The sequence below is a fragment of the Malaclemys terrapin genome, chromosome 13 (assembly GCF_027887155.1).
Source record: "Malaclemys terrapin pileata isolate rMalTer1 chromosome 13, rMalTer1.hap1, whole genome shotgun sequence".
NCBI classification, from domain to species: Eukaryota; Metazoa; Chordata; order Testudines; family Emydidae; genus Malaclemys; species Malaclemys terrapin.
Window position 1 is genome coordinate 8,173,667 of NC_071517.1, and position 15,662 is coordinate 8,189,328.

The following is a 15,662-nucleotide window of genomic DNA, read 5'->3' on the forward strand; positions in this document are numbered from 1 at the left end:
ATTTGCCCCTCCATTTTATAGTTTCAGTCCCTCTTTGAAAGGCATTTCCGGTTGAGAACCGAGAGACGAGTCTGGCGGAGGAAGGAGATCGCATGCTGTTTCACTGCTAAGATGCAGATCTTTGTCCCTGCCCCCCTTCCTTGTCAAAGAATGACCTCTTGATAGGTGATGGCCTATCAGCTTTGTTGATACCTGGCTGGGGCGTCGGCTTGTCTTTTGTGTGTTGAAAAACTGGTTTAGCCACTCCCTAGATTTATCTGAGAAACACTCTTGAGTCATGATTTCAGCTTATGTTCATAACTTTACACACAGTATTGCTATATGCATTTTACTATATTACTGATCAACAAATTGTGTTTTCAAGTGATACCATACAAGCATGCCTTGTACAGAGATTATTACAATAGTGTATAGGGTGTGTGAATACAAGGGTGCATTCTCTCACACACACACTCTCTCTCTCTCTCTCTCTCTCTCTCTGTCTCCACCTAGGATATATGTTATATATTTTTATGTACGTTAAAGCACAAGAAACCTTTTAACAAATCCTTTTTAATTTTGAGAGTCTCTGGCGAAGTTTTTTGACTAGTTTTTAGTCATTGTATTTCATACTACTTGTCTGCAGTAGTGTACTGTATGCAAATGTCTTAAGAGTTTTCTGCTTCATGTTTTTCCTAGCCCAGTTAATGTTTATCCAGCCCTTTGTGTAGTGCTGTAAATGCTGTTATTACTTTAAAACTTTATGTAAAAATGAAAGTTATTTATTGTATTATGTCATTACTGAGAGGTCCTACTGATTCAAAAATATTTATTGTTCACAGTGGAAAGAGAAGTTGATTGTGAAAATAGAGCCATCAAGGAAGAACCCATGGAGATAGATGATGTAAAAATTGAATCCCCCACAAAAAATGAGGATATTCACTCTAAAGCAGATTTAATCAATGTCAGCGAGGGGTTTCACTTAAGGACTTGCTACAAAAGAAAAGTAAAAACATCAAAATTAGATGGACTACTTGAAAGGAGAGTAAAACAGTTTACGCTGGAAGAAAAACAGCGCCTAGAAAGGATGAAGCTGGAGGCTAGTTCTAAACCTGTAGGCAGTAGATCTGTGAGTCCACAGAAAAACGTAGATGAGCCACAAACAACTAAAGCAAAAGAAGGAAGCCAGATACACATGTCTCCCCAAGACAGAACCCATATTTCAGGTAAGATCCAAACTGAAGATTCAGTACAGGACTGCTTGCCAACCAGCAGTACACCTTGTACCAAAACCTGTGAACCAGACCAGCCTTCTTTGCCTTCCATAGACAGACTGTCAAAAAGAGAAGGCCAAGTACTGGATGATGCCTCTGAAATTCAAAGTTCAGTTCAGAACATCACTAAAGAGGGTGATTCTGAACCAATCACTACTGATAATAGTCCAGGACAAGAGGTTCTTAAAAAGAGAGAGAGTGAGAATCCCCTCATGGATGACTTAAAACAAACACACACAGAAGATATAAGCAAGAGTGGCACCTTAAACCATGAAAAATCTTCAGAACAAAAAATATTTAATACCACAGTGTCTCAGAGTGAATGTGAAAACCCATTACAGCCAGTGGTAACTGAAAGCAGCTGTGAAACAGATGTTCAGCCCATTGCTGAAAAAGCAACCTCAGAAGAAAAACCTGAAAAACAGGTCTGTGACCCAGAAAATAATTGCATGCTGAAAAGCCATTCTGAACCAGTGTCCCCACAAGAAAATGAGGGAAAAGATATGGCTCAGAAAAACACAGATGTTAAAGCAGAAAACAAGATTTTATTTGATCAGAAACAATCGTTAAAAAACGAGCTAACTTTAGAAAAAACACCTGAAAGCCAAACTCCTGAACACATGGGTGGAGTAAATGTTAGTGGTGATTTATTGAATTCTAAAGTCACTGAAGCCAATGGTGAAAAGCAAGATGAGGAACAGAAAATGGAAGCAAGTACCATAAACAAATGTCTTGATCAGCTGAATCTAAAAAGTATCACTGACAAAAAGAACAATAAACATGGAGAAATAGAGACTAAAGTGGAGAGAGAGAAATCGGTGGCATTTCAAATTAATGGAAAAGACATTAAGGTATTGTCAAATGAAGAATGCTTAATGAAAGATACCTGTGATACTAAGGCAGGGAGTGATATTGAACCTAAAGTCAATAATATTAGTAAATCCATTCCTGAACATGAAATAAAACCATTGACTATTAAAGAATCCTCTGTAAAACCATTCATGAATGGTGATATCACTATGGAGGATACAGATTTAAAAAATAACTTGGATACTAAATCATGTTTACAAAGTTCTGCAGAGATTGGTGGTGAGTCTGGAGAGTATCCTCTGCTTCCAGATAAAATGTCCAAGTGTGTGCAAAATATTGGAGAAAAGCAGCATTCTCTTGAAAGATCCAGCTTTGTTGATAGTGCTTCTACGCAAGCACAGCTTTCCTGTAAAGAAAATAATGTGATTAGTGAAGTAGAATCCATGGAAACAGAAGCCATTGAGGGTAAGGAAGTTGCACCCTCACCAGTAACTTCTTGTGAGGAATCTAGCTTGAGTAGTGACTTTACTGATCAGAATGGCCTGCAGATGTATAATAAAGTCGAAAATATCAATGGAGAAAATAAAACAAAAAATAAAACTGTTATTACAGAAGTGACCACCACAACGTCAACCGTTTCCACAGAATCCAAAACGGTGTTTAAAGTAGCAGAGTTGTCAGCCTTCAAGGATGATAAACAAACCATGGTATCATCTACAGAAAATTGTGCCATTTCCACTGTAACTACCACCACCACTGTAACTAAGCTTACCGCACCTGCTGCAGACAGCAATGTTGATGTCATCTCTGTACAGGAGCACAGTAAAACTGTGATTACTACAACAGTAACTGATTCATTAACTATTCCGGGAGGCACATTGGTGACTTCCATGACTGTGAGCAAAGAATATTCCACAAGGGACAAAGTGAAGTTAATGAAATTTTCGAGACCCAAAAAGACTCGTTCTGGAACAGCCCTGCCATCTTACAGAAAATTTGTTACCAAAAGCAGTAAAAAGAGTATATTTGTTTTACCCAATGATGATTTAAAAAAGTTGGCCAGAAGAGGAGGGATCAGAGAGGTTCCCTATTTCAACTACAATGCAAAACCTGCCATGGATATTTGGCCGTATCCATCCCCAAGACCAACTTTTGGTATCACTTGGAGGTACATACTTAATGTTTATCTTTTTAAAGAAGAATTTGGGATGGGGTGAAATTAACTGTAAAGATGGAAGCAATACAATAGGCATGCCAAAGGTAATTTTTTATTGATTTAAGCTATATCAAAATAGGGCATTCTTATTCCAAAATAAGCATCCACACACAGGTTTGCACTGAAATCACTAAAGGTGTGGATTACAGGTGATGTCAGGCTTGTCTCTATGGGAAGTTAGTGCACAGCAAACTAGGGTGTGAACGTACAGCACACTAGCTACTCCGGCGCTACCTCTTACTGTGCTCAAAAATGTCCTATGGCAGTTTAGCTCGGAGCTAAACCGACGAGGGTGCTTTAAGTGCTCAGTAAGAGTGTTTATGCCAGGAAGATAGTGCCAGAGTAGCAAGAGCACTGTAAATTTACACACTAGCTTGCTGTGCACTAACTTCCCCATGTAGACAAGTCCTTAGTTATTTTTGTTCCCCATGTTGACAAGCCCTGAGCTGCCAGTTTTTGGATGGATCCAAACAACACAGAACCAGAGTTTAAAACAGTGTTGTAGCAAGGTTTACCATAAAGGAAAAGTGATCCTGTCCACACTAGACAAAAGTGGTGGAAATAGATTTAAATGGAACTGATTCTCAGGCTCTGTTTAAAGGCCAGGGAGATGGAACCTCAGTCTTATCTATAATTGGTGAATAGGTGGAATAACTTACCTGTTGGAACAAAATAGTCCTGAGACTGTTTATAATGCAGAAATAACCATATTTAAACTTGATTGTGGCTCAGCTGCATTAAATGTTTTCTTTTTGTCTAGTGTTTTGGTGGTGGTGGGAGGGAATGTTATGACCATTTTTAAGGTCCCATGTTTTTCTTTCAGTAGTCTTATCTACACTAGATAGGATGCTTAAAACTAGATGTCAATCTATATTAGCATTTTCATAGGTGAAGATGCAGTAGTGGGAAATGTAAGAAAAAGTTTAGTGTAGACACAATTTCTATTAAGTTTAAAATGTAGTTACAAATTTACTTTTTATAGCCTGTGTGGATGTAAGATATGCTGTAGTACACTTTTAGCCATAACCATGTTTAAACATGTTTTTGTGTATGTAGACAAGGTCTGAATCTTATTTTCTTTCAACATCCTAATTTTCTTGGTTTTATGTGAACATTCTTTATAACACACAACTCTTCGTACAGTTGGGCTTGAATGGTATATGGTATCTTGTAGACTTGCCTGCTAAAGCTGTTCCATAATTTGTATATTTCCACTGCGTATCCACAGACTCATATGCTTTAGGGCTTGGTTCTGCTTCCATTCAAGATGATGGAAAAACTCCTATTAACTTTAATGATGCACGATCAAGGTTTTAGTGAGAATCATCTTAACAACTTTAGTCTCTTCTCCTGACAAAATGCTTACTAAGAATCATTCTAATTGCTCTGTCTTCACCTTAAAAGAAAAGATGATCCAAATCCATTATTTCAAAAAAGCAATAACTGGTGCTGAATTGCATTATGAAATTTTTTTTTATTCATTCTTGATCTGTTTCTACCACTCATTATTACTTGCAAAATCTTCAGTATTATGATCAGGCACTGATATTTTATCTTTGATATTTAAATCATAAAAATCATTGTTATAAACACAGCTGAAAAGTGAGTTTCTCTGGTGGGGAGGGATTTGCAGATTCCTGCAGAAAAATCTTCACTGCAGTTTATGGACCTGCAGAAATACTGTTAATTTTTCAGCTTAGTTCAGTGAGAGAAGCCCCTAATTTTGTCCCTGGATACGCTTCAGATAAACTCCCAGCTTCAGAAATTGGTCTTAGCCACTTTGTGCTAAATATGAATCCTTCCTGAACTGTCAGACCTTGCTTAGATCTCAAACAAGGCTGCATTGTCCCTACCTATCTTTTGTATGTGCTGTCTGTTAAGTGCCATATATTTTTCCTCTGAGTGGTATTCGATGGAGACATTCTTTTGGTCAGCCCCTTTTGCATGTTCCTCCAGCTGCCCAGTGGCATTCCTGCAATGGCATGTAAATAACTTGATAAAATTCTCTCCACTTCATTAAAATATGTTTAATCTACCCCCCCCCCCCACTTCCCAACTCATCACCTTAAGATGAGGTATATTTGTGCACACACATTCTTTACCCACTTCCTAAGAGAATTCTGTATATGCTTTGTCTGTAGGATTGAGAAATCAACTCAGAGAAACTTTTACAGTTAGGCCCCCCACAGTGCCATCAACAGGCTACTGTGCCTTGCTGCAGACACTTTCAAAACAAATATACACTATGCATTCTTCTATGGCTTTACAGTCTTAGTTCAGAAAGTGCTAGGTTTTTAGCCTTGCAGTTTGTTCTGGACCATTTAAACACACACCTACTAAGAGAAGGACCAGTTTCATTTACTTATGAAGAAAAGTGGAGGTCTTTATTTTAAGCTTTCCTAATTTTGACCTCATATGTCCTCTAATAAAGATAATTCTACTCTGTAACACTATAGAATATATAGATGGTCATGTTTCTTGCACATGTTTTTTTTTCCGGGGTCATGTGAAACAAAAGATATTTTTGGAGGATACAACAAACTAACATTGCAGAATTTAGGGGTGTTTGGTACACCATCTTATCCCATTGTGCCATGAAGTACATAGGGGGACCCGTCATGTATCCAGCCTTGATCCAATACACACTGACATCAATGGGAAATCTTCTGGAGATCTAGGGCAGTATGAGTTCCAAAGAGTTTCAGGAGCTGAATAAATTACAGGTGTTCATGCTACTTAAATACTGAAAAGATAAAATGAAAACCCTTTGGTTTGTTTAGTCATTAACTTAATGTATTCAGTTTAAAATGTAACATTTTTTTTTGTTTTTCTTTGTGGCTTGTTTTAGATATCGACTTCAAACCGTGAAATCATTGGCTGGGGTGAGCCTTATGTTGCGGTTACTCTGGGCATGTTTAAGGTGGGATGATATGGCTGCAAAACCCCCACCTGGGGGAGGAACTACACGCACAGGTAGTATTTCTTATAAGCTTTTTTGCCTTTTTTTAAATGAATAGTTTGTATTAATTTAGGATATTGGTACTGAGAGTCTATCTATAAAAGTGCAATATGCTACACAAATTTCAGTTGGTTAAAATCATATTAACATTAACATTATACAGTTTATACCTATTGCTATTTTACTTATTTTGAGTATTTTGGAGAAATGGATGAATCAGTTCAATCTAAATGCCTTACTTTTCTGTGTATGTTTTTGAAAAAATGTAACCAAAAACAAAGTATGTAAGGGTTGCTTCCAAACAGTTACTTCAGAATGAGCATCTGAGGTTAAGAAAAATTTTGCCCACCTTGGGTGAAATCCTGGTTCAACTGAAGGCAGTAATGCCAGGTTTTTACACCTTCTTGCCGGTGATTGTGTTACTTTACAGAAGGGTGGGGTTTAAATTTTCCTCTGACAATCAAAATTGGCCAGTGTGTGAGGTAGACAATATATTCTGATATTACACCTCCTGTGTTTCTAGGAATGGACTGTCTCTTAAAATGTATTTCTCTGGTTTTTGTTTACTCCAAGCCAGTCGGCACACACAATCACTTATTTCTGCCATTTTTAATTGCAGTATTCTTTGATTTCCTCATTATAGCCCATATTTTCAAATCAGCCTGCATGCTTTTGTGCATGCCTTATTTCCATGTGTACAAGTCAGAAGATGTGTGTACACATGCCTTCATGCATGTACAAGCAAAAGCCCCGTTTTTGAAATCTGAACCTGTTCATGCAGAAACTTGAAATAGCTTTTTTGGTTGCCTGTGAAACTCAGTGGATTATTGAAAGTTATTTCTCCACAATTGTCTTTATTTCTCATGAACAACTTGTTTACTTTTTATTTTCTAACATAATACATCATATTGGGATTAAATCACTGTAGAAACATCTGAAACTGAAATTACAACAACTGAAATAATCAAACGGAGAGATGTTGGTCCTTATGGAATTCGTTCAGAGTACTGTATAAGAAAAATCATTTGCCCTATTGGTGTACCAGAGGCTCCAAAAGGTATGCTTGTTTATAAGTCTTCAAACTTCATCATAAATTTTATAGAAATAAGTTTAACCAAATTTTCATGGTAACCCTGACCGTCTAAGGAGAGGGCAGTGTTGCACAAATTGAAATAAGTATCCATTCTCCATTCAATTGTGTTAAACAAATCAATCTAGTCATTCTGTTAGATTTATTATCTTAAAGCCAAAGGCCTTCCTGTTACAAAATGAGATTAGCAAAAATGAATGGGGTAATATACAGTAAATCTTCTTTATAAGCAGGATATCCTGTCCTTAATATGTTAGAAGAAAATTATCAACTAAAAAAAGTTAACCCAACTCCATATCTAATCTACCATATGATATTGTAGATACAAGTAGGCTACAACTGAAAAACACCAAATTTGTGTATGTATGTAATATTTACTTTCTCTGGATTTTTAGTAGCCATGCTTTCATACAAAACAAGCTAAAATGAACCTACCCCTACAGATCTTTAAAACTGTAGACATGACTATATTTTTCTCCTGATTTCATTAAAATCTAACAGCCCTCCTAAATACAGTTTTAGCTTCAAGCTTCCTGTAAATCAAAAATAGCTTGTGGATCTATTATGCTTATTATAGATTCTTGGAGTATAATGATACTCAGATTACTTCTTTAACAATTAGGTTGGAATTTTCCAAAGTCTTCAGCTTTGGCCTAACAATGCTGCTATTGAATTCAGTTTGTCTGAAAATTTTACTCTGAATAACCCCCATTTTCAAACTGCAGAATTTGTGTAAAAATTGACACTAAATAACTTTAAATTTGGATCTTTTATTTTAATGAATGTTTGACTTTTCTCAAAGAAACTCCTACACCTCAGAGGAAAGGCCTTCGATCAAGTGCATTGAGGCCAAAGAGGCCAGAAACACCCAAGCAGACAGGCCCTGTTATCATTGAAAGTTGGGTAGCAGAGGAGGAATTGGAATTATGGGAGATCAGGGCATTTGCTGAAAGGTAATTTCACAATTTAAATGAAGCATTTTAGTTTGTGTGTACATTGTTAAAAAAATGCTCCAACCAGATTGCCCAAATTATGGGTGATACCCATAATGAATAAAAAATTAAGCTTTTAATGTTGTCTTTGCTTTCTTTTTTAAAAATGGACAAACTTAGTTGAAGGAGCAAGTTACTAGTGATGCCAGAAACTAATTTAATTGTGGCAGATCTATAAACCTACACACTAATTTTGTAAAAAGAAGAACAGGAGTACTTGTGGCACCTTAGAGACTAACAAATTTATTAGAGCATAAGCTTTCGTGGACTACAGCCCACTTCTTCGGATAATCTAGTATGTAGTAACTAAGCAAACTACTATTTGGCTGCTTTATGAAGTAAACAGTGTTGTGTGCCAACAGATTATTTCTATGCAGCATGAGTTCTTCTGACATGCACATTACTTACTAAAACTATAAAGGTTTTAAATCATTCTGCAGTATGAATGAAGCAAATGTGTCCCTTAAAACAAAGGGTAAAGTCAGCCTTTAAGTCCCAGAGTGTACACACAAGAAAGGAATATTCACAGTGCTTCACATTGAGAGGAAAAGTTATAGTTAGACCTTTATCTTGCTTTCCTAACAAAATGCTATTGTTTTGAACTGTTGGTGTTATGCATAAGGTGGTGTTTTCAGTCTCTCAAAAATAGTTATAGACCATAGTCTTGATAAATACCTTCTTTGAAAGGCATTGCATTTATTTGCTTTAGAATAATTCAGGGAGTAGTCGAAGAAGCAGGACTAATTCTCAAAACATCAGTTAACCTGGATAAAGTGAAATAGCTTTTTTCATGTACAGTAGTAATTTTCTCTTTGGTTGCTTGTCTTTGGCAGGGTGGAGAAAGAAAAGGCACAGGCAGTTGAGCAGCAGGCTAAGGTTAGTGAACAGAAGAAGGCTGAGGAATTCAAGGCCCAAATGGAGGTTCAACTAAAACAGCAACGATTGGCTGCCCAGCAGGTGGGGGAGCCATTAGTAGTCCCACCTGTCAAAAAGTTTGCATTGTTAGTCTGCGTACATCCAAACACAGGAAATAAAGTATGCCTCTGTAATGCTATTTTTCAAGTATAATTGTAATTTTTCCAGTATATATACAAACTCAACATTCTGGAGAGATCCCACTGAGATATTAAATATTGTCACTTATTGTACGTAATACATTCATTATTTTGAAGTACTGGGCTCTAAGAAGGATTTTTTTATAATTGCCTTTCAGTTTTGTAGACCCAGTTTAGATTGTGTCCAAAAAAGTTTTTCTTCTCCTTTTAAAAGGAGGATGTGAAATAGCAGCCTCCAGGTGAGATCTGAAGCATTCCACGATCTGATGGAAAGCAGCTTCAACAGACAGTAGACTGTGAAATTGGCCAGATTAGTTTCCATGCTAGAATTAAGACAAAATTTCTGATTTTGTCCTACCCTGAGTTTGTCTGGATACAAGCACGGAAGGGGAGGGTTGTGTTTTAACCTGCTAATTAATAATACCCAATACCTGATTGCAGGTTTATTTTATTTTATTTTATTTTATATTTTATATTATTTTTTTGCACCCTGAATGTTACAATGAAGAATTGTACAATTTTTCCAGAATGGTTTCATTTTTCCTTTTGTTTTGTCTTCTCTACAGACAATACATTTCTCCCTGTTAGGGATTGATACTACAAATAGTATTTTAGAATTATCTAAGCATAAAATAAAATGCAAATCATTAGTTGACTTACAAACTTCCGTTACTTTATTTTCTAATGTTTCTGCTATTTTATATCTTAAATCATTGGTATTATTTATTCACTTGTAAATAGTGAAAAAGAAATAATGTTGGTGCCTTAGCAGTTCTACCCACTTTTCCCAGTCTTGCAGTCAAGATTCAAATGGATAAGGAGCGCTGCTCAGCGTGAAATATATCAGAAAACATGCAAATTACAATTGGCATTATTGAATTGCTTGCAGATAGCCATCTCTCTAAAATAAAAAAGCACCATTGCTTATGACAGTAACAGCATGGGAAGCCTACTGTATGTAAGGGATCGTTGAATATGGTTTTGAGTAGGCTGGAGATTGGCTTACAGTCAGGTGAAAAACTTTAAATAATGATATTCTTTTGATGATGGTAAGTTAGATAAAGTAGAAATGGAGCTATCTTCACTTTGTCACTTTAGCAAGATAAAGCTGCAGCCAGCAGGAAATTCAGGAAAGCCAACCGTAATTAAAAATTGAGCTATGGGTAATACAGGTTTGCTTCTGTCATTGAAATTGATGAAAGACACGGACACATACTGAAACCCAAAATATGGGCATATATTTTCAGACTGTAGTTTATCATGCTAAAAAACCTTCTACCTTTTGATCTTTCATATTGCTTGCTAGTCTGAGAATAGTGAATAAATGTACTGGATTGACTATGTACAGCGTTCAAAAGATGCTATATATGTAATAATTTTGTGGTATGTAGCACAGTGGAATGTGTACATCTGCAATACAGCAAGTATTTTATGGCAAATTATAATATTGCATGTATATGTCAATTGTGATAGCAATCTGTAATATATTCTGCTTCAGTAATTTAGTATTTAGATTTGCTAGATCCTGTTCACATACCTTGTTTTTCAGTGGGAAAAATTAGGTATTCATCCCTTGCAAAATCCACAAATTTTAACTGTTCATTCGTTCATTGAGTTTTTCTTCTAACTTCTATAGAAGCGACTGGAACAACAGAAGCAGTTACCTACAACAGCCACTACGGTCACTACAGCAAGCAGTACTGCAACCACTGCCTCAACTCCACAGAAGGTTGTGGTAGGCCCATTAACAGGCCCAGTTCCTACTGGAACCAAAGTAGTGCTTACTACTAAAGTGGGCTCTCCAGCTACGGTAACATTCCAGCAGAACAAGAACTTCCATCAGACTTTCGCTACCTGGGTTAAACAAGGCCAGTCCTCGGCAGGTAAATGATCTGTGTGTCACTAAAAGAACCTGTTGTTAGTCACTGCTTCTATAGCACATCACCTTTTTCTCTATAATATAGCAATATTGGGATTTAATTTCTGATCTTTGTGGTTAACTTTGTTACCAGTTTGGGAGGGGACTGGGGAACAATTCTTTTTGTCTAAAGATGAATGTCCCATCCTTAGGCCAGTATTTTTCCTGCATTCTCAAGCCAGATTTTCATTTCTGATCTGTGTCAGTTTTATCTGTATGGTGAAAGTGTTCTGTGCATAAATTCACTGTTTCAACAAACCTTTAAAAGATATAATGGGGGGGGAAATGATATGACACATTGAAAATTGGTTGTATAATAGTCTTCCAGTTTTACTCTCTACTACTTAAGAAATAGTCATATTTACTAATAATAATAAAGTTCAAAAATTGACTTTCTTATTTCAATAGCTACCAGCACAGCTGCTACATCAGCTACAACCATTGCCAGCACAGGTCAGACGTTCCAGATTGCAGGCACTCCAGTAACTATGGCAGGCAAAGTGATAACAAAGTTGCCTCTTCCAGCAAACAGCAAGATTGTTGCCGTCAATGTGCCATCAACCCAAGGAGGTAGGGGGAAAAAATATATCTTCTAACTTTCTAATTCAGATTGCATTGACATTATTTTCCCAGTGAAATAAAATGTGACTTGTCTCTTTAAAGAAAAAACACCAAAACTGGAATAAGTCTCTCTAGCTTTTTCTTTGCTACCCCCCAAACAATGGCAGTTGTTTTCAGGCAAAAAATGTAGGTTTGTATCTTAAATTTCTGCCTGCTCTTACCCGTGACCTTGGGCCTTGTACTCTGAGTCCCATAGTGCATAATCAGAAGCTCTAATTTCTTTTGACAACCTAGAATGCAAAATTCTCTTTTCCGCCTCTAAATTAGACTTCAGCAAAAGGATTTTTTTTAAAGTGTTTCAAAATAGACTTAACTGCTAATTGTTGTAAATAGTTATTCCTTAGAAGCTAGTGTGATTCATTTTACTGATCAATGAAGTAGTGTTGGATCCTTTTCTTCTTGATTGGAAAAGACAACATGACATTTTGTGAGCTTGTGGATGGCATATCGCTTCTTCGCCAAAGAAAAATACTCATTCCTCCATCTCTATTTTATTTATATTCGTATAATATCATTTGTATAATTTGTATATATATGATTGTTGAAACAGTGAATTTATATTTTTATCTATGAAAAAATCATGGAGACTGCTAGCTTTTGACGGTGCTTTTTTTAGGCGGATGAACGGCACTTATCGTACTCACCTGCTCCATGAGTTTGAGGCTCTTTGAGATGTTTAAATAGGTCACTTGGAAGCGGGGAGGCATAGCCCATCCATATTTAAACACGTGTAAATAATAAATACTTGTATATGGCACCAACATGGGCAAGAGCCTCATCGTAAAAATCAATAGAAAGGTTCACAACTCTGAAGTATCATTCTTTGCCCAAATCCTTTTAAAATGTCTGTGGATTGGTATTGTGGAGGAAGTTGTACAAGCAACAGAAGAGGTAATGCTACTTCCCTATAGAACGTGAAGAAGTTTCTGTCAAGAGACTTTGACAGAAGTCCAACAGAAGTGTCATAAAAACGTAGAGTGTGAGTACTGGACGTCAGTGTGGCGTTCCTATGATTTATTACATTTGCAATTTTTTGTATTAACGGATTCTTTTTTATTAGGTGTTGTTCAAGTTCAGCAAAAAGTGTTGGGTATCATTCCATCAACTACAGGTGCAAATCAACAAACATTTACTTCATTCCAGCCAAGGACAGCGACTGTAACTATTAGGCCAAATACCACAGGGACTCTAGGTACAACATGTACTTCACAAGTAAGATGTTTTTCTGAGCTTTATCAGTTATATTGGGTAAATACATTGGAAGTCATGGAAGGGTACATGGGCAAACACAGAAACAGGATCCTACATGCATATGCAGATGCCCAGCAAGTCTAATAGACACTTAAGATTTCAAAATAGGATTTTTAATAGGATTATTGAATGATTAAAGTTTTCAAAGGTTGTGCTGTGTTGCTATGTAAGAGATGCAAGTTTTGATTCAGACTAGAAATAAGATTGTACAGTGCCTAGCCTAGTACAGTGGAATCTTGATCCATGGCTAGGGTGCCTAGGCACTATGGCAATACAAATAATAATGTGCAAATTTAACACAAAGGGAAATTAACGATTGGAATAATTTACCTAAGGATGTAGTGAATTCTCCTTCAGTGTAGTCTTTATATCAAGACTGGATATGTCTCTCAAAGATATTCTGTAGCTCAAACAGAAGTTATGAGCATGAGGTAGATGCTACTGAGTGAGGTTCTCTGGGCCTATGTTATGCTGAGATCAGACTAGATGATCATAATGATCCCTGTTGCCTTGATATCAATCTGATTCCTGGATTCAGTCTCCCACTTCCTAGGCTGGTGTTCACATTTGGTCAGGGTGGGAGGATAAAACCACACATAATTTTTTCACTGATCAAGGAGCCACTTCCATGTTGTCCTTCTTGGCTTTTGTCTGGTCTCTACAACATAGGACCTCATAGCACATAGTTTTAATGAGGAATTGATGCTTATCAGAGCTAAGAAACTTGTCAGGAGAGTAAATAAGACAGAGTTATGCTAAAGTCGGCTTTAACAAAATTTTCAAGCGTGCAACATATAAATATATGAGCTACTTGTATCCCTTTATTTCTCATTGTTTGTAAAGAATTCAAGGTTCAGCAGGATATGCCCTTTTTGAAAAGTTTTGTGTGTTTGTTCTCCTTTTGCTGTTTCTAGATAATGCCAGGAACACCGCTCCGCCCAGGTATGACAGTAATACGGACACCACTTCAGCCATCAACATTAGGAAAGGCCATTATTCGAACACCTGTAGTGGTGCAGCAAGGTATTCTTCCATCCAGTAGGTTCATTTTAATTACAAACTTCCAGTGTGTGAAACCATGGTTTGTTTCTCCATAAACATTTTATGTATCATTCACCCTAACTCAGAAATTACTGTATTCAGTGCAGTGTTTTACAAAAAAAAGTGTTGGGCTCAATCATCAGTTTAATCAAGATTACTGGAGAGTCTACTGAAGAGTAACTCTTTCATTCGGGTGGGTACAAAGAATAGGGTTTCCTAGTTTAATAAAAAACTTGGATAAACAGTTTAATGAATAATTAAAATATAAAATTATTATTCATCAGTTTGTAGAAAGGTTTGAATTAATAGTGTTGTGAAAACACTACATGTAATTAGAGGAAAGCTAGGTGTTTAAAACTATCTTGTAAGTAGATTGCAAAATGTTTTACTTCTTGAAATCAGATTCATATTTTTGGTTAGATAGAGAAGTGACTAATGATAGATATTCTGTGGCAAACAGGAATGCTTGCTTAACTTCTCTCATGAAGTTGGGGTTTAGAAGTTTTGTGGGCTATAATGAAAAATGTTGGAAGTGTATTTTTAGCATAACAAATTTTGCTGTCTTTAACAGGTCAGACTCAACAGGTGGTGACTCAGATAATTAGAGGTCAGCCTGTCTCAACTGCAGTTTCTAATGCTAGCACAACTTCAAGTCCTGGACAAAAGGTAGCAACAGCTCCAGGAACACCTCCACAGAATATACAACCACAAACCACAACACCGCAGCCCACTCGTCCCCAGCAAGGGCAAGTGAAACTTACTATGGCCCAACTCACGCAGCTAACTCAAGGACAGGTAAACAATTTTTTTTATAGACTCATTTATGAAAATATGCCCATACTGATATCCTTTGATCTCATCAGTACGGCGTGTGTGTGTGTGTCTGTACGTTTTGTACATCATGTTTCAGTTTTGCTTTTTGGGAAACCTATAACCTACATACAAATCAAATGGTAATTAAATTAAGAAAATAGAGATTTCTTTTCTCTAAATATCTTTTATCTACTTACCTTGTTGCCTTCAGACTGTGGTGTTGATGCCCATCCACTGTCTTTGGGTGGGTGTTGAAGGACATGATAGCTGTCATTTACACTTGCTTTAGTACTGGGAAAGGACAGTTACATCATTTGGAACTGGAAAATAACAATCTTTATTGCTTATGCCTAGACCATGAGAGTCTGGTTAGTACATGTAAATTTAAATTCATGCTGAGTTTGGCTGTAAATTGTAAATCCTTTAGATTGTTAACCCTTCAAGGGGCCCTCTTTTCTGTGTTTATACAGCACCCAATCCCAATTTGGACCTTTGGGAGCTATGATAATATAAATACTTAATAATAATGTTAAGAATGGATAAAAGGTTTAATTGTCAAAATATGCTCATGCCTTAGTGTCATTTTTGACATGTAGAACAACATGCAGGAATTCTTTTCTAGGGCAGACTCAAAAGGCTATTG

The 15,662-nt window shown here is 36.6% G+C and overlaps 1 protein-coding gene across 7 annotated transcripts in view; it reads left to right on the forward strand.

The window, feature by feature from the left end:
- BPTF (bromodomain PHD finger transcription factor) overlaps positions 1–15,662 on the forward strand; it is a 91,295-nt gene that overhangs the window by 55,860 nt on the left and 19,773 nt on the right. For 4 of the 7 annotated variants that reach the window (XM_054047267.1, XM_054047265.1, XM_054047268.1 and 1 more), the window contains 10 exons: positions 822–3,231; positions 6,128–6,252; positions 7,167–7,295; positions 8,131–8,281; positions 9,154–9,196; positions 11,012–11,258; positions 11,702–11,863; positions 12,975–13,126; positions 14,080–14,203; positions 14,778–15,001. In XM_054047267.1, coding sequence (XP_053903242.1) covers positions 822–3,231; positions 6,128–6,252; positions 7,167–7,295; positions 8,131–8,281; positions 9,154–9,196; positions 11,012–11,258; positions 11,702–11,863; positions 12,975–13,126; positions 14,080–14,203; positions 14,778–15,001 — 3,767 coding nt within the window. Of the gene's footprint in view, positions 1–821; positions 3,232–6,127; positions 6,253–7,166; positions 7,296–8,130; positions 8,282–9,153; positions 9,278–11,011; positions 11,259–11,701; positions 11,864–12,974; positions 13,127–14,079; positions 14,204–14,777; positions 15,002–15,662 lie in introns of all 7 variants that reach the window. The other 3 variants (XM_054047266.1, XM_054047269.1, XM_054047264.1) reach the window with 2 other exon arrangements.